Source organism: Antedon bifida, chromosome 6 (genome assembly GCF_963402885.1).
Source record: "Antedon bifida chromosome 6, ecAntBifi1.1, whole genome shotgun sequence".
NCBI classification, from domain to species: Eukaryota; Metazoa; Echinodermata; class Crinoidea; order Comatulida; family Antedonidae; genus Antedon; species Antedon bifida.
In genome coordinates, this window is record NC_136231.1 from 4,018,782 (window position 1) to 4,038,272 (window position 19,491).

General features: G+C 34.8%; 2 protein-coding genes across 2 annotated transcripts; one reads left to right on the plus strand and one right to left on the minus strand.

The window, feature by feature from the left end:
* Positions 1-8,444: 8,444 nt before the first annotated feature.
* LOC144845962 (neutral phospholipase A2 3-like) lies at positions 8,445-10,275 on the minus strand. The gene is made up of 4 exons (XM_078703493.1): positions 10,176-10,275; positions 9,484-9,619; positions 9,082-9,218; positions 8,445-8,625 (listed from the first exon to the last, which is right to left on the minus strand). The coding sequence occupies exons 1-4, from the start codon at positions 10,216-10,218 to the stop codon at positions 8,480-8,482; spliced, it is 462 nt and encodes a 153-aa protein (XP_078559619.1). The 5' UTR covers positions 10,219-10,275; the 3' UTR covers positions 8,445-8,479.
* A 4,748-nt stretch (positions 10,276-15,023) lies between these two features.
* Positions 15,024-17,089, plus strand: LOC144845963 (phospholipase A2 AP-PLA2-II-like). Its single transcript, XM_078703494.1, has 4 exons — positions 15,024-15,044; positions 15,188-15,347; positions 16,404-16,540; positions 16,895-17,089. Exons 2-4 carry the CDS (start codon positions 15,235-15,237, stop codon positions 17,044-17,046), a joined length of 402 nt encoding a protein of 133 aa, XP_078559620.1. The 5' UTR covers positions 15,024-15,044; positions 15,188-15,234; the 3' UTR covers positions 17,047-17,089.
* Positions 17,090-19,491: the final 2,402 nt, after the last annotated feature.

The following is a 19,491-nucleotide window of genomic DNA, read 5'->3' on the forward strand; positions in this document are numbered from 1 at the left end:
ATGTTCTATATTTACAGTTTTATCTACTTATTCAATGTGAAAAATGTTTGGACAATTAGTTCTTTTATTTCATACACATCCAACAGCGAGCACAAACTCGCCAATTACAGGATGGATAAACTATTTTATAATTTGTCGTGCTTATAAGTCTCATATGAGGCGTAAGGAGTTGAGTTGAAAGAGTCCTGGCACTAGGTCAGGATTGAACCGCGGACCTTGAGATTGGAAGGCAAGCACGTTAACCACACAGCTTCACACATAAAAACAGAAATTTCCAATTCTTGAGTCCAATTCGGTTTTCGGGGTCTGAATGATAATTCACAATTCAAACTCCTAAAAGTTTTGAATAGTTTTAAGCTTCCTACAGTTAAAGCACAGTAAATATACTTGACACCAGCAAATAAAGCAATCGTTACTATATACTTGACACCAGCAAATATAGCAATCGTTACTATATACTTGACACCAGCAAATAAAGCAATCGTTACTTCTTCGGGTCCGTGGAGACGATGATTCCACGATCTAAGTCGCACCACATGTGTAATTTTAGGTTCTTTCAAATGATCTTTTGCTGTTTGCATTTACTTGGTTTGTCATCCTTGGACGGAGCATAATCAATGTCTTCATCTCTTTCCTCCTCTTTCACCTCTGTAATTGGGCTAATGATGCGAATTTTGTAAAAAATGTGCATATTTTATTGATTTTTTTTTACAAAAATGAGTAGGCCTATACTAGATAGTGTAAATTTAATTTGGTTTATTTATGATATTAAATAATTCAAATGTTTGGAATACATATTTGGTATTAAAGGAAAGCAATGAAATATGCTATCCATAACTACCCAACTTGTATTGAAAATTATGTGATGCTATTTTTGGAAAATGTACATATTCTATTAATTTTAGACAAAAATGAGTATAAATTAGTATAAATTTATTTTGGTTTAAATAATTCTAGCGTTATAATGAAATATTTGGTATAAAAAATAAAATCCCATACAATATGCTATCCATAACTACCCAACTTGTATTGACAATTATGTGATGCTATTTTTGGAAAATGTACATATTCTATTAATTTTAGACAAAAATGAGTATAAATTAGTATAAATTTATTTTGGTTTAAATAATTCTAGCGTTATAATGAAATATTTGGTATAAAAAATAAAATCCCATACAATATGCTATCCATAACTACCCAACTTGTATTGACAATTATGTGATGCTATTTTTGGAAAATGTACATATTCTATTAATTTTAGACAAAAATGAGTATAAATTAGTATAAATTTATTTTGGTTTAAATAATTCTAGCGTTATAATGAAATATTTGGTATAAAAAATAAAATCCCATACAATATGCTATCCATAACTACCCAACTTGTATTGAAAATTATGTGATGCTATTTTTGGAAAATGTGCATATTCTATTAATTTTAGACAAAAATGAGTATAAATTAGTATAAATTTATTTTGGTTTAAATAATTCTAGCGTTGTAATGAAATATTTGGTATAAAAAATAAAATCCCATACAATATGCTATTCATTGCTACCCACCTTGTATTTAAAATCTTTAATTATGATGATTTTGAAAATATTCATTTTTTGACAAAAATGAGTATACATAAGTAGTGTAAATTTATTTTGGTTTATTTATATTATATAATTCTAGAATTTTGATGAAAGTTTTTAAAATATGCATATTTTCCAAAAATATTATTTTCAATACATATTTGATAATCTGTATGTACTAGGTATCATGTTTTATGGGGTTTCATTTGATACCAAATAGTTAAATAAACACATTTTCTAAATTAGCTTTATAATTTTAACTTTATAATTCAATTGGATAGCATATTTGATTGGCTTTCATTTGATGTCACATAGTTCATTAAAGCTAAAAAAATATTGATTTATTATACAAAATAAACCAAAATAAATTTACACTAATCAAAACACTCGAAACATATATATTTATATTAATAGGCCACTATGTATGTGTCATTTTTTCGTTAAAAGCAAAATTCCAGCTGATTTAGTTTCTCTAAGATGTAAAGTAATAAAAACAAGGCCATATACATGGCTGCAGTCACGTGCTCAAGTTAGTGTTTACCGACCGACCGACCGACCGACATAGTGAGCTGTAGAGTCGCGTTGCATGCGACTAAAAATATGTTGGCATTTTTCTAAAAAAAGCTTAAGGGTGTCAAATCCAAGATGACCACCAATACATAAAATAACCAATAAATGTAACATATTGGACAAAGTAACACCCATTTTAACTTGTATGCATTTAATTCAGAAGAGAATGCTATTGGTGTCAAATTGTTCAGAATATTATACATATTTATATTCAGTTTTACACACAACACAAATAAGTAATGCTTTCCCAGTTTATTAAGAGTATACATTTAACAATACATAATATTTATTTCTACTGATACTGTACAAGCAATGCTAAATACTACTAAAGCTTAATAATAAACTACATTTGGCCTCTTGGGGGCTACCACTCATATGACATCGCTGTATTAAAGGTCCAGTGTGTTGTCACAGGAGCCAGTAAATCAAATTGTTGTTATTAAGTATATCGGTAAGGATGTAAGTGACATCCGTTAGGTAAATTGTGGAATTTGGGGGCAAAATAATTCCCCAGAATTATACCAGCCAAATGAGCGAATAGCATGAGTAACATATGAGTAGCGCCTGTGTTGAAGTTAGGTGTTGGATGATGCCGGGGGATGGCCGGGTGGGAAGATTGAAAAGTTTGTACAACTATTGAACGGCTAATTTAACAATGAGGTGTGCTAGTATGCATCTTAGTAACCAACTAAAACACTCTGAATTCCCATTGGTTGCCAATTAGAAATTAGCCTATCCTACATTTTTGTGGTTCCACTATTAGATATACCCGTTGGTCTATAGAAATACATTGTCAATTACTGTGGTTGGAACTTTGATAAAGTGTCTCCCTTGACTAACATTCACTTTTTAATTACCTGTAGAAACAATATACCATTCATCCTAACACTTCTGTTACTCAGAAATCTACCCACATTTATATACCACATCCTTAGTTAAAAGTACTTGTGCTGTGTATAAACTATAATTTATTACTTTAAATTTCCTTTTACACACAACACAAATAAGTAATGCTTTCCCAGTTTATTAAGAGTATACATTTAACAATACATAATATTTATTTCTACTGATACTGTACAAGCAATGCTAAATACTACTAAAGCTTAATAATAAACTACATTTGGCCTCTTGGGGGCTACCACTCATATGACATCGCTGTATTAAAGGTCCAGTGTGTTGTCACAGGAGCCAGTAAATCAAATTGTTGTTATTAAGTATATCGGTAAGGATGTAAGTGACATCCGTTAGGTAAATTGTGGAATTTGGGGGCAAAATAATTCCCCAGAATTATACCAGCCAAATGAGCGAATAAAATGAGTAGAAGCCCCCAAAGACAGTATTTTAGTTATATGTATATTATTTTATTGTCGCTATTATGGATGAGAACGGAGACATGGAGGGTATTGGGGGAAGATGCGCTCCCCTAGCCGAACATGTGTATTTGGATGAAGATCCTTTTTTTTTTTTTTTTTTTTTTTTTTTTTTTTATACATCATGAAGCAGTGGCAGGGAGGCCTGGATAATTGGATGAAGATCCAATGGGAAGATAAGCGCTACCCTAGCCGAACATGTGTATTTGGATGAAGATCCATTTTTTTTTTTTTTTTTTTTTTTTTTTGTTTTGTTTCTACAACATGAAGCAGTGGCTGGGAGGCCTGGATAATTGGATGAAGATCCAATGGGAAGATAAGCGCTACCCTAGCCGAACATGTGTATTTGGATGAAGATCCATTTTTTTTTTTTTTTTTTTTTTTTATTTTTTTTTTCTACAACATGAAGCAGTGGCTGGGAGGCCTGGAGAATTGGATGAAGATCCAATGGGAAGATAAGCGCTCCCCTAGTTGAACATGTGTATTTGGATGAAGATCCATATTTTTTTTTTTTTTTTTTTTTTTTTTTTTTTTTCCACATGAAGCAACAGCAGGGAGGCCAGGATAATTGGATGAAGATCCAATGAGAAAAGTGCTCCAAGCAGAAGCAGGAAGGCCTAAATGAAGCAGTTAAAAATGGGCAAGTGTGATGGGGCCCGAGAGGGAGGAGGAAGGGACGGCACGTTCTCACATGTCATTTTGTGCTTGTTTAACTACTTCTAGATTTGTTCTGATGTACCTAATATAGCAGTTGGATGTCCAACGACCCATTGTTTTAATAACATGATCCTCCACTCCTGCAGCAGCAGCTGATGTTGCCGCCCCTATTCTAAACGAATGTCCGTGGAAATGTTGGTAATGACCACATATTTGTAGTATATCATGAAGCCAGGATAAGAAAGTTACTCGTGATAAGGGCTCCGTACTAGATTCGTTCTCTAGAAAAAGCGGCGCTAGTGGAGATGCCCCTTGACTTAACCTAATAGCGATGTAGTTAGACATCGTTTGGACGGGACTTAAATTATCGTTTTCGAAAATAGGTATTTCTACCCCTGTTCTAAATGGGTCGGTTTTAGATGCCTTTAAACGAAGTAAAAAACATTGTGATTCGGGCTTTAATGTAACATCATTAATTTGTAGGTATGTACCTGACCCTCTTATACTTGTAAATTCGCCGCATCTTAAAAACCCATAGAAAGCTAATTTAAAAATACATTGTAACATAACATCTATGAAAGGTGTAATTATTGTCCTACCAGCAGAAAGTATGGCGCACATATCGCTCAGGATTGCTGACGTTATCGGGGCGCGTTTTGCCTTACAGATGTTTTGCGACTTCTTAATCCCTCGTAACACATAGTGGAGTCTGTTTGCCCCCACTGTAACATCTTGTAAACCTGCTTTAATATAATGGAAACGTATTCCCGCCAGATACAAGTTGATTGTTTCAAATTTCAGATCTAGCGCTTTTTGGCAATGGGTAACGAAGTATATAAGTTGGTCCTCGTCAATTAGCGGAAGTGTTGCTTTCTTTACTGGTACGCCTGACATGGTCAAGAATGTTAGGAAACACCGCAATGCAGATTTATATACTCTCTTCGTAGAATCAGAAATAGAGTTTTCCCATAACTGTTCGACTTGTAGTTTCAATTCATTAGAAGCTCTGAATGGTGTACCAATGGTGTCGGAAGAGCATTGGCTGTTGGTACAAGCCGTCGAAATTTCTGCATCTGGTGGCGAGAAAGAGCATCAGCTATAACGTTATGTTTCCCTGCAATATGAGTAGCGCATATATGATAATTATGGATAGCAGAATGAAATGTTAGTTTCCTCATCAGTTTCATAATATCAGGTATTCTGGACCTACCCTTGGAGACGATTTCAACCGTGGCCATATTATCGCAAAAGAACATTATTCGTTTTCTAGCCCAATTATTACCCCATAATACACATGCCATGACGATGGGATAAAGTTCAAAGAACGCCATGGACGTCTTGTCCGTAAGGTATATTTGTGGGAAATTTCCCTGAAACCATTCGTTCCGATATATACCACCAAAAGATGTGCGTGTTGCATCGGTGTACAGCGAAATGTCATTAGCAATTGTGATATTATCATTTAAAAAGAAAGATACACCATTCCAGTGTTTTAAAAACAGGGACCACATCGCTAAATCTGCCCTACAATCTTTGTTGATACGTACATGATGGTGTAGTTTCTTAACTGTAGTTGACAGGCTGATTAAATGCGATACAAATGAACGGCCAGGGTGTATGACCCTACAAGCAAAATTTAGATGCCCCAAGAGACTCAGTAATTCTCTTTTTGTACAGGAGGCACGCTTACTGAATTCCGTTGTAATATTTCTAATTCTAGCTATTTTTTCTGTTGGTAGTCTCGCTTCCATGTTAATCGAATCGAGGTATATACCGAGGTATTCTAACGACGTAGAAGGTCCTTCTGTTTTCTTTTCTGATAGCGGAATACCAAGGGTTTTAAACATATCCAGAAAACGCATCTTGGTTGAATGTGCGTTTGCCGTCGGCGATTCTATTACAAGAAAATCGTCCAGAAGATGAAGAATATTATGAATGTTATAAACGTTGGAAGCTATCCAACAAACTGCTTGGGATAGTGTGTCAAATATTTTTGGACTTGAACGACAACCAAAAACAAGTTGTTTAAAGAAGTAATATTTTTCGTTCCATTTAATTCCATGGTAGCCTCTGAGTCCTGGGTGGATGGGTATTATTTTGAATGCGTCAGTTATATCTGTTTTTATCAATAATGCTCCACGACCCTGATTTTTAATCATTCTAATAGCGTCGTCTATTTTGACGTATTGTAGTGAATACTGATCTTTATCTATAAGTTCGTTCAAGCTCGGGTTGTTAATATCATCGTGCGGAGCGGACAAGTCCACGATTAGTCTCTTTTTGTTGGAATATTTACCTTCTGCGATACCGATAGGGTTTATGCGATATTGTTTGTATGGAATAACACTGTATGGGCCTAATAAATATCCCTTGGTAACTTCTGTTTTTACCAATTCAGCAACCGTATCGGGTTGTTTTGTAGCTGATTTTAAGTTCTTACATTCAATTGATTGCTCTGGAAGTGATTTGATACCTGTAGAAAAACCATATACCAACCCGTCTAACAAATAGTTCTTTAGATACGTGTTTGGACACAGTGACATATGTTTATGTAGCTGTTCAATATTTATAGGGGTGGTTATTGTTGTATCATAGTTAGCGGTTTCGTTTAACGTTGTGCAGTGGCCCCTATCACTTGAGGCCCCTGTCCGTTTTTTGACCACCTGCATGCTGACTGTGAGTGGCCGCCTTTACATAACAAGCAAATGTGAGCTAAATTGCAGTTTGTCTTTACACACCCTCTATCACCGTTATAATTGTTGCAGATTTCTCTGCCTTGATGAAAAACGCGTCGTCGCCCATACCAGTCGTTGTCTGCGTTAGGGATGGCCGTATTCCTAGTAGCTTTCTTAGGTAAATTTTCAGATATATCGCAGAAGGCTGTACTGTGTAGTGTGCTACTGCAATAGTTGCATGTGTTAGGGCGACTATTGGCAAAAATGTTACAGAAAAGCGTGTTATTTCGTATGGACCAGTCGACAAGGACATTGTTGTATCTCAAATGTGATGCCGCAATTAAGCTAAATTGTTTGTGATATTCATAAAAACCATTTCCAGGGTATCGAGAAGCCATGTCTACAATGTCTCTTTCGTATTTGTCGAGCTCCTCTCTCCGCTGGGGATGAGCAGTGCACATGATGTTTTTATAAATCCCGAAGGCTTGGATAAATTCTCCAATATTGAGGGATTTTGCCAATCGTGGATCGTGTTTGAACGAATTAATTTCATCTTTATTGTCTCGGGGCGAAGCATTGAATAAAGGAATTAATAGAGAAGCAAGATTAGTGTTCCTACCTGATACTATTTGTTGGCGGATTGCAGGTGATATAGTTTCCACCATGGGCAGTGATTCCGCAGCGTATCCAAACCTGGTACGTATGTGTGTTCCTCTTTGTGAGGATTCTTCAACAACAGTTGCCGACGTACTAGGCCGTTCGAGTGCCTCGACTGCTGAACGAATGGAGAATGGCTCCAGTGTGATGTCCTCACTTGTCATTGCCCTAGAGCTAGTGGCATTATTATTGATTGGTGAAGGACTACCAACTGCCGGCTGTTGTTGAGAACTCAACGAACTCACTGTTTGTGTCCAGCATTCTTCGTCTGCTGCAACCATGGTCAGATTTTCTTTCAGCCATGCTTCATGCAGTCTTGAATGTCATCGTAGGTCTATAACAATATTGTGAATTATTCTATTGCCTTTTGTGCATAATTTTCATTCATTTCTGCTTTATAATACGGGTATATTTTATTTTTATTATAGACGTTCTAATATTATTAGTGCTTGACTTGTACAGTTGTAATAGCATACTATTATATCTGATGTAATCTAATAATTGAAATGGCTAGTATTGAAAAGTCTAGCCCAGGTGGGTAATGCACCACAATTTAGTATTTTTGGTAGAAATTATGTCAGAGTTCGGCAAAACATCTGACTGTGAAACTTGATTTCTTGACGTAAATATGTATCAGAATATCATGTTATTTGAATATCTGCTTACATAATGAATGACGCATTGTCAGGGACTCAGCAAAATATTTTGATGAACGCGTTTAAACATTGGTATGACTTTTACGCGCGCGTCGAAATAATGTGAGTCTATATTGTGACGTTAACCAACGAGTACCTATTGTGTTAACTGGAGATTTTATATGCATAGCTTAATGTAATATAAAACACTAACACAATAAAGAAACAATTGAGTATAGTTTCTAATGCACTTTATTTGAGTAGGCTTATTTTGGATATTTAGGCCTAAGTATAATGTTTTAGGTTGAGCAAAACATAACATTGATAGTCGTTGAAAGCTATTTTAGCATTTACTCTGTGGCCAGTCCTTCAACGCCTTGTTGTAGTTAGCCCTAGCAAAGCATTCAGCACCAGCTTTATCACATTGGCACATGGCAGCGGCACACTCGGGGTATGGGCAGTCGTTCTGGCCATACTCATTAACACCGGCTAGAAAAGGGAAGAGAGAAGGGAACAAAGAAAATTATTCAAAATGTATAGTCAGGTACATGTCTTCCTTTATTTTGTTTGTAAACTTGAACCAACGATGAGAGTATCAAGAACAGTTTTTGTATGCGTAAGTTTCAGCTATAAACAGTCATCATTGGCAACTTAGTAAATTCATTTACACAGCTAATATTTGATAAACAAAACATTTTAAGAATTTTCTGAGAAAAAAAACACCAATCTGGTGATTCAAGTGTTGCATCCGTTTTGAAATTTAAGTTATTATTATATTATAGGCCTATAGGCTAGGCCTACAGAATTTCCAATTCTTTTACAAATTAGAATTAATCAATATTATAAAAAAGGAGAATTGTACACACACAAAATGCATAGACGCAAAAATGGAACGTTGTAAGTAGAAGTGGTATATACATTTAGAAAATGGATTTGAACACTTACCACATAGGATTTGAGAGGATGGTGTCTTGCAGTTGAATATCCTGTACTTATACAGTACAATATACACGTAATCTTCGTATGGACACATCCCACTTTTCATAACATCGCCGTAACAATTATCGTGTTCAAGACAGCACCTACAAAGTCAATATAAACACAAATTTACAATCATACAATAATAATTTGAATAATTATTTCAATCTAATTCAAAGTTAACCATATAAAACTATATAATGTGTAGTACATAGTCATTCTATTAATTTAAACAAATGAGCGAACAGTAAGCAACAATCACAGGTGACATCACATAATGCGCGCGCGCGTACGCGTACAACCATGTACCGTTTGAACGCCGCGTAAGATTATCGGCAGTTAAATAAAACGACTTTAACCGGTACTCACTGGTCTGTGTCATCGATGGGCTTGCCAGTACCTCCATAACCACAATAACAACCATAACCGTCGTAATCCAGCCAGGATGAAATGAAATTTCGATCCGTCTGACAGTGGATCATGTCACCAAATTGGCCAACATTTGCTAAAATAATAATGTATGTAATGGTGGTCAATAACGAAATGGTGTGTTGAATCAGATTAGGATTTGCATACGAGTAGACTTTTTAAAGTGAATTTCTTTTTTAACACATAGAGAAAGGGGGGAACAATAGAAACACTTTTTAAGGTAGCCTAATTCTGATAATAAAAATGATTTTGTTAAAAAGATATGCGACAACTATCTCAGATCCCTAAAAAAACTGGGCTTAGGATTATCCAGGATGACGTAAGATTGAGAAACACACTTGTGACCACATTAATTGATTTACCCTGGATCTTTAACAGCTACCACTGTTGCTGATACAAGGACAATATGTTGCCGACGTATCCATTGAAGATGTTTCTTCAGGAAATGTCGTATATAGTTAGGCCTAAATCGTTACTCAAAATCGCACAACATACTCTAACAAATCGTCAATGGCAGAGACACAATGTAACGCGCACATTCAAGTCATGATGAAGTGCACGCGTGACAGTCTCTCTCCATGGTTTAATGTGCCACGGCGGTCGATAATAATATCAAGTATTACAGTAATTACCTGTTGCTACTGCAATCAACGTCAGGAATACCAGATACTTCATTGTGGTTGAGTTCAGATTTCGACTGTTGCACCAAACCGGTCCGTTGCTCGCTTATAAAGACAAACTAAACATGCCGACAAACGTAACTATATCTTATCTTAACTTCGCTATTGTTATGAATTACATTGCTAATTACCCAGCCATCCATTTGGTGGACATTATTTAAACATTATTTCAATTATTAACATCGCTACTATCTTTCATGAGTTGGTGGTCGGTACGCCATTATATGTATTTTTAGATTTAGACGTCAAATGTGAAATAATACTAACATTTTCTGTATATTATCGAAGATAATGTGCAATTAGTATTTATAAAAGTGATAAGTAGATTGATAACAAAATACGTGTGAGAAAACCTACAGGTGATACCATTCATCATAACGAGTGGGACTACGCCCTGTCGACATATATCAAAATGTTCTATATTTACAGTTTCATCTACTTCTTTATTCAATGTGAAAAAATGTTGGACAATTAGTTCTTTTATTTCATACACATCCAACAGCGAGCACAAACTCGCCAATTACAGGATGGATAAACTATTTTATAATTTGTCGTGCTTATAAACTAAGTCTCAATTGAGGCTTAAGGAGTGGAGTTGAAAGAGTCCTGGCACTAGGTCAGGATTGAACCGCGGACCTTGAGATTGGAAGACAAGCACGTTAACCACTAAGCTACAGCTTCACACAAAAGAACAGACATTTCCAATTCTTGAGTCCAATTCGGTTTTCGGAGTCTGAATGATAAGTCACAATTCAAACTCCTAAAAGTTTTGAATAGTTTTAAGCTTCCTACTTCATCTCCCTCCTCCTCATTCACCTCTTCCTCCTCTTGTTCAAATTCATCCTCTATGGAAAATCGAGTATTACAATTTTACAAGAAGAATTTTACACATAAGTATGGTCATTTATTAATTTGCGACACTGACTTTATACGATTAACAATTAGAATCTGTGAATGAATACCTATAAAATACATAGCGAACGGGCGAATCGTGAAATGTTCTTATCAAGGCTTAACCATGGTAGAACTGACGCCTTCTCTAGACCTAGTATTCACCAGGTCCCTTCCTCTATTAAATTTACTGCAGCATTTACGAATCCGTTTAGTGACATTTTTTGTGTTATCCACTGAGTTCCCCTTGTTTGATGTTCTCTTTTGTTGATCCATTAAACAATAATGATATTTTTAAAAAAGAACATTACTCTATATGAGACATACTTTAGTTTACCAGAGTTAGGCCTCTTTCTTGTTACGTCGGCGACATTATTTTAGAGACACTGCGAAAATACGTGCGTCTCATCATTTATTGCGCTTTCGAAAATATGATTTTTGATTATTCTCTATTTTTAATATAAAATGAATTGAAATAAACATTTAAAACATTGCGATGATTGTTCGTCAGATGTTACACACTCATGGGACTGGAGCATGTGTCTCATCTGCTTGTTTAATTAAACGAGAGTAAAGCGCTTCTTATCGTGTCAATATTTGGATACAATTAGTAATTAGATTCAACGCGGTGATAACGTGTTCAGATTTTAATGCAGATGATAAGTAATGGTATTTACATTTCTGATCAGAATAGGTTCTAGAGTTTAAGAAGTCACTAAATCGATTTTACTAAAATGATTGTGAAAATGTGCTATGGGCGTTCTTAAAAAATTGTCATAATTGTTGATGTTGTACATAAACAGTATCTCTTTTGATTTGGTTTTTCCGATGTTTTCAATGGATCATTATTATGAAATTCGATTCCTAATCATTATTATAGGCCTATACATTTTTATTTTGTTTTTCTAAAATGTTATAAGTTGAATTGAATAGTAAATAATGCTATAACGATGTTGCTGAGTTGTTGATTTTAGTGATGAAGTGTGATGTTGAAAATTACTGGTTACAAATTTGATAATTTTGATGGAAGAAAATACGTCATAAAAGATGACAACAAAACATATTTAACATTACAACATAGGCCTAGTCACAAATAAGACGCACAATTATGTTTCTGGATGTTTTTATTTTTCGGAGGTAGGCGCGGATTATTTATTATTCCTCTAACTTATTGAAGATGATTACATGGACGCAAGAACGCATACAAAAAAGACATTGGGCTACATACTTGCAGTAAGTCTACAGGAGGGGAAACTATTTATCATAGAAGCTATTGTAAAGAAACTGTTGATAAAAACACAAACATAACTGTAGATTTTGTGGGAGGATAGGATAACGTAATGAATCGGTATAGTTAAAGATAACAATAAATAAAACGACGATTTAAAAGCAGTGACGTACCATCCAGCCGATCGGAAGTATACATATCTCTAACATTCGAACTTAAAACATATCGCGTACGCTTAAAAGCATCTGTTGCCAAACCAACCACTAATTTCCTTGATAAGGAAAACAAACTTAGCATATTTATTAATGGTTTCTTTACTGATAATATAACGTATATAAGATTTTGTGAATTAAGGTTCAGTCACTTCAACTTTTTCTTTCAAGAAACTACCTCAAATTTCGTCTTTTTTTTTGTCCGTAAAGTCACCGATCACAATGTTGAAGGTTCTGTTACTTGTTGTCTTAGCTACAATTACTAGTAAGTATGGTTATTTTACTTTTCCAGTGCAATTCGCGCATTCCAGCTAAATATTACGGCATAAAAGAGCAAAATCGTATAACAGCACGTGACACAACGAAATACAATTGAACGCGTGTTCAATTTCGAATATTTACGATTTTAAAGGGGGATTCTGGGTTTAAAATTGCTTTTAAATATCGTTTATTTATTAAATAAAAAATATTATAACAATATAGACATGTCAGAATGAAGAAGTAATAACGAGAAATTAAAAAAATTAAATTTCATATACATTTTAGGGTAAATTCATGGAAAGTCTGTCTTTCAGCAGCTTAGGGAAGCTCATTAATATTCATGAGATATTCACAAAATCACGTCATCAGTGGATTCCAAACTCGCGACGTCATGTACGTTGTGTTTGTCAACTAATTTACATCTCTCTCCCCTGTCAAACGACGACCACCCGATCATTGTGAAATACATTTTTTGTAGATTTTCTAAGCTAGGCCTAAAGTGTAATAATAACAGTAGTAGCATATATTTATTTGACATTTAATGAAATACAAAATTTAGTACAGATTATATATAGATTGTATACAGTTATAGTATTTTTATACCTCGAATAGTTCAGATCGTATTATCGGCTTCAAGTACTAGGCTAGGCCTAGCCTAAATCATTTTTTGTCATGGGTGAGAGCCATTCTGACTAGGGATTCCATGCCACGATGGCTACCCTACGTTTTAAAACATTGGGGCCCATCATGGTTGGGCCTATAGCTAGCCTACTACTAAACGATTGGCCCATAAATAACAATCCAAACCCATCCTATCAACCAAACTCCTAAACAATCTAAACCTAAAACGTTCTACAAAATCGGCTGTAAATATTGAGGCAAAACAAGGTCCGATCGCCGTCCGCACGTATGGTGTCCCGGTCGTCTAAGTAGGCCTAAAATAGGCCTAGGCTAGTTTACTCTCCAAAAAAGCGGATACTGCATCAAGCAAGTAGACCAGGTAGTAGGAAGGAGACCTGGCCGATCCGGCCCAGTTAAAAATTGAGCTAGCTAGTGTAGTAGACCCTATGCGAATTGATACTACCAGGCCTTTTACTATAGGATACACTTGTTAAAATTAGCAATACTTATGTTTACAAATATTCCAACTCTCTCATTCGAGCTATGTTATCTATACCATTCCGGTAGGTCGAGTCGACCTTCAATAAAATACTGTACATCGTTCATGTTGTGATTATAGACGGGTATACTCTCGACCCGACCAGTTTGGTATTGTATACTGTATCTGCTTATCACGTGACGATGCCAAGCATGGGCAGAGAGAGCACGTGTATCGTCGTCTCGCTCTCCTCGCTCAGCAGGAATGTATACGTTACGCTTCATTGATTTTGAAGGCTTTCCCTAAGTCAGTGCGAAAATCGGCAAACGTAAAGTGCAAACATATCTAAGTTTTCACTGTTTTGATAAATTTTCATAGAAAATTGACTTCATAAATGGGAAGACCGACTAAAATTACATCAGATAAGTATAATTTTACAAAAGTAATTGATATGGTTAATGATAACGAGTCGTCGGAAGATTGACCATTTCACGAATTTCCTATTCTGTAACACAGTGTCATATCGCCGTAGCTGCACTTGTAATCTGGCCTCATTTCACAGCCTTCGTTCTGCTTCACTGGGCGCTTATATAAATTGAAACTTTTACCGTTCAAGAGACAAACAAATATATTTTACATTTTTTACTATTCATTTTAAACCCGGAACCCCCCTTTAAGGTTTTCTTCGAGGACTGCGAAGAATCTATATTCATAGTAAATTTCCACCAACAATTGGTGCTTCGCGTACACTTATTGGTAAACTATTTAATAAAAAACAAGTATGCAATGTTTTTTTATGCTTAAAATAGCACGTGGCACAACGCGTGTTCAAACTCGAATTGTCAGGTTTTATTCGAGGCTGCGAAGAATCTATATATTCTATATAGTAACAGTAAATTTCCACCAACATTGGTGCTTCGCGTACACTTATTGGTAAATTATTTAATAAAAAGTATGTAATGTTTTAGCGCCGCGCCTGTAGGCAGTTATATTCAACAATGCACATGATATTTTGTTGGGTACTGATGCATTACACCTGAGTGAATTGACACTTGGAAGCGAGATTAATGTTCCATTCATCGCCAAGCAATACGTTTGTATAAACATATTATATTAAATCTATTAAAATAGTACTTTTTTAATCAAGTTGGTTTGTCATCAACATTATGATGCTGTACTCGATTTCTTAAACCGTTTATGCTTACTTTTCAATAAAAAATATATATTTGTATACAGTATCGTCAGCATCATAATCTGTTTTCTTTATTTCTAGGTGCTTCGCCAACCCGTTCTAAACGGAATGTAGGCCAGTTTGGGAACATGATCAGTTGCATGACTGATCTAGGCTTGATTCGATCATGGACAGACTACGATGGATATGGTTGCTATTGTGGCTTAGGAGGAACAGGGTCACCACTTGACGAAACTGACAAGTTAGTCTAATATAACTTAGGTGTGAACTCGTCACCATGACGAGTTAGCTGGTCCTCGCATAACACTTTTTAACTCGTACTTTTTTATTTTTCAATTTATCTTTATGTAGTTAAGCATGAAGTCATACCGTAATAAGCCTGAATTCTTATTTAAAAACCTTGTATTATTAGCATCAAAAGACTTTTAAATCGTACTTTTAAACTGAACATATCGTACCATATCTTAACTTTCCCATTGGTGAATAAAAAATAATAGACATAGAATATCTCTACAATGCTTTTGGTTGATAAACTGAGCATTATCGTACGATCTTCTTCATCTTTTACATTGATGAATAAAGAATAATATACATATAGAATATCTCTACAATGACAATAATAGGTGTCGCTATAACAATGTAATATACCATCATAATTTGGAAACGACACATATCATATTAAACATTCATATCTCCTGCAAAGACAATGCTAATTATTTTCGCAAGAATAATATGTTGTAAATTATATAAATAGATTTAATGACAATCATAAACTGGATCAGAATTATTCACAATCACAGCGAGTTTTCCCTGATTAAGGCCCGTTGAAATGAAATTCAAGCATTTAAACATTCTTTCAAGTGTAAGAAATAAAATAAATTTAAAGGAAAACTTTACCGAGAACCATATTTTGACAATGTATTAGGGATGTACATATGATTTCAGAACAATTGCGAGATTTACGATATAGTTGCGCGCGCTCGCCCGCCGTACAGCCTTCGTCGTAAATTGTTGTGACGTCAAGTGTGCTTAGCAAAATCTACCTCATGAGTTTTCACTACAGTTGTTAACATAGCCTATAAGAGATACCTGTCATTTCAATTGCTAATTTGACCTGCATTATTAGGCTTAAATTTGCCAAAATCTTTAGTCTGTTATTTTGAAGAAACACTTCAATATCCAGAAAAAGAAACAATACAAAAATTCAACATTTATATTTTTTACGATTTATTTAAAAAGTGTGCTTACTAGAATTGTTCGCGCTTTTCTAGACTTGATATTTGTGACTTTTTCTTAGATGCTGTGTAACCCACGATCAATGTTATGATACAGTCATGAAAAGCGGAATGTGTCCGTTTGAAAGTCACGTGTATCTCATACTTTATGAATACGAAACATCAAAATGCAACTCACGTGATGCCAAGATCACATGTGGTAGGTGCTATAATATCATTTTCAATGTCTATATACCAGAAGAGTCACCGAAGTACAGTAGTACAATGTAGATTTTGTTTGAAAGTGTTTCTCAACTCAAACTGGCATTGTTTAAAAACTGATATAGGCCTACCTCAAGTTGTACTTTTTCCAGATACTTAATCTCATGAAATAATGATTTCTGCCTCGGATGTCCAGAAAAGGATTCGGATCCGGGATACTTCTTATTCACCGACTCGTACCGTATACAGTACAGATTGTAAATGTATATACGGTACCACTTATCCACGAATTGGTAAAAAAAAACTTGATACATTGAGATAAATAATATGTATATATTTTTTTAATCCATAGCTGCAGTGGAAGACTACAGATTCTTAGACACTCCATGGCCTGATTGTGCAGCTGCAATGTGTGAATGCGACGCCAACGGCGCCAAATGCTTTGCAGACGCTTCACACACGTACGATAAGAAATACAAGAACTGGCCTCAAGAAAACTGCTAAAAACTATAGGACGCAATTTAGATTTTGGCGATTCAAAATATTGTTTTATCTTTTAAATTCACATTAAGTATGTCTATCCATCTTTGATTATTGAAGGTATTGGGAAATAAGTTATTAATTGAATAAAATGTACGGGTATATTGACTTATTGTTGTTTTTTATTCTGTCTCTATGTTGGTGCTTTATTTCCACTAACACGCAACGCAATGCAAGTAATTTGACCAATCACAAGCGATGCATTATTCCAACTGTCGCTTGTCATTGGTCAACTCCTTCTCTTTGGGAACCAGGCTTAAAGCAGATCACCGAGGTGGCGCGTTGATTAAAAGGCAATGTGTCCATCCATACACACTCCTCAAATTGTTTAGGGGCTACCAGAAAAAAAGAGCGGCATGCGATGACTTAAAGTAAGTTTGGCCAATTCAGGTTACCTTACCAACACCTTCAACATTTGATAAGCTGGACATACTCCATTCTTACTGACGGGGCCACAGAGTATGTTCAAATAAACTTATTAATATCAAAATATAAATAGACGAAATAATTATAATAGTTACGCAAAACAATTTAATTTATTTTCTTAGAAAACACTACTACAGGATTGACCGAAGACAAAAGTGAAAACGTCAATGGAAAACCAAGAAAACACACATTGCGTTTGTCTTAACTAATAGCGAGACACAGTATAGACCTTTTAAAACTTAAACTATAGACGAGAACGATTCATTGAACCATTTTAAGATAAGATATTGAAGTTATCACGAAACATCTTTAGTCCACAACCACCTCCCACACATTGGCCAACACTCGCACCCTTCTCATCAAGCCAATTTTGTTTTTAACTGACCGACCAAACCGTTCAACTCGCCCCCATCCCAGCTTTTATACCAACTGACCAAGGTCCTAAATCAGTCACTATAGTCACGCGCCAACCACGGCGATCCACCTATCGTCAATATGGTCTCACCATGGAGGTAAAAATAAATTGTTTACCTCCATGGTCTCACCTAACCCCCCTGGACTTAATTTAAAGCTTACGGCACCCTGAACTCAATCAGTTGAACGAATTGCAAACAAATGAATACGATATGCTAAGAAATAAATAATTATTAGATTGTTATCACTAAATACTTGCTATGATAATTGACCTAAAATATCACACCTTCCTGGTATACAAAATACTTGATCAATAAATGACTTACTTACTATAATAAAGACAACATGTAGGCCTAGACACCTCTATATTGATGAGTGTCAAACGTTTTCTCTACGTTTCAGCAATAACATGAACAATCGCCTTCAAACAATACAACCGAATTTTCAGTGTTATGCAAATGTATTACTGAATACCGGTGTTCGCAAATACCTTCAACACATTTTTGTGTTTAATGTATTTTTATATGCTTAAAACTTACTTACAATTTTGCCAGGACTTGTACTGACTTAGCGCGTATTAACACAAATATGTTTTCATGTGTAATTAGCATTTAAAAAAATAATATACGATTCAACCTCATATTAATAAATGGAATAAACAATAAATAAATATCATTTAATTAATTATTTACAGTTACCTACAATGGTATACTTTTCAAATTGTAGGTATAAACATTATTTTGTACAGCAATCAGCAATTTACGTCACCGGGTGTAATAAGTCAATAACTTAAGTCTACAATACTTTAAATATCAATTATTTTACCGTATTTTTTCAATGGAATGTTCATATGCTCTTTGATATTTCATTTAAACAATTAATTTATCAATATTATCAATAGACCTTAATATTATGTTACAAATGTGTCCTAGAATAATATTTACACTATTTCATAAATTCTAAGCTATATTGTAAATTCGATCTTGTGGATTTTGTAAAAAGGCTTTTAAAATAGTTAGTTTAGGGTTGTCCTGACTTTCTATTAATTTTCTATATTGTACTGTCATTGTTATACATTTATTTTATTTTATAAATTCAAATAAAGTCCGTTATGTACAGTCAGTTCGCAACAATTTCGATATTCTTCTTCGATTTTCTATATAAATTGTTTTACTTCATGGTGCTCGCCATACCTCATCATCCGTGGAATGCCATCAGCGTCATAATTGTTCAAAACGTATAAACCGACATATTTATACTGTATTGGTCATTTTCACACGAGATGGCATAATGTTATTCACAAAACAAAATGAAACATTCATTATTGATATAATCCGACTGGTTAATTGTTAGTTGAATATAAATCTGCAATGTTTAGTATAAATATCCAATTACAATCACGGTAAGTAATAACGTCACTTCACAGCTTCAAGATACACTCAACAAGAAAAACGGCAAAAAATTGATTACAAAACAATTGATTTCAAATGACTTCTACGTAACAGTAAAAGCAGCAAAAAATCTCCAATTATACAATTTTTCAAGTCACATACAAAAGTCTTCCTTGAC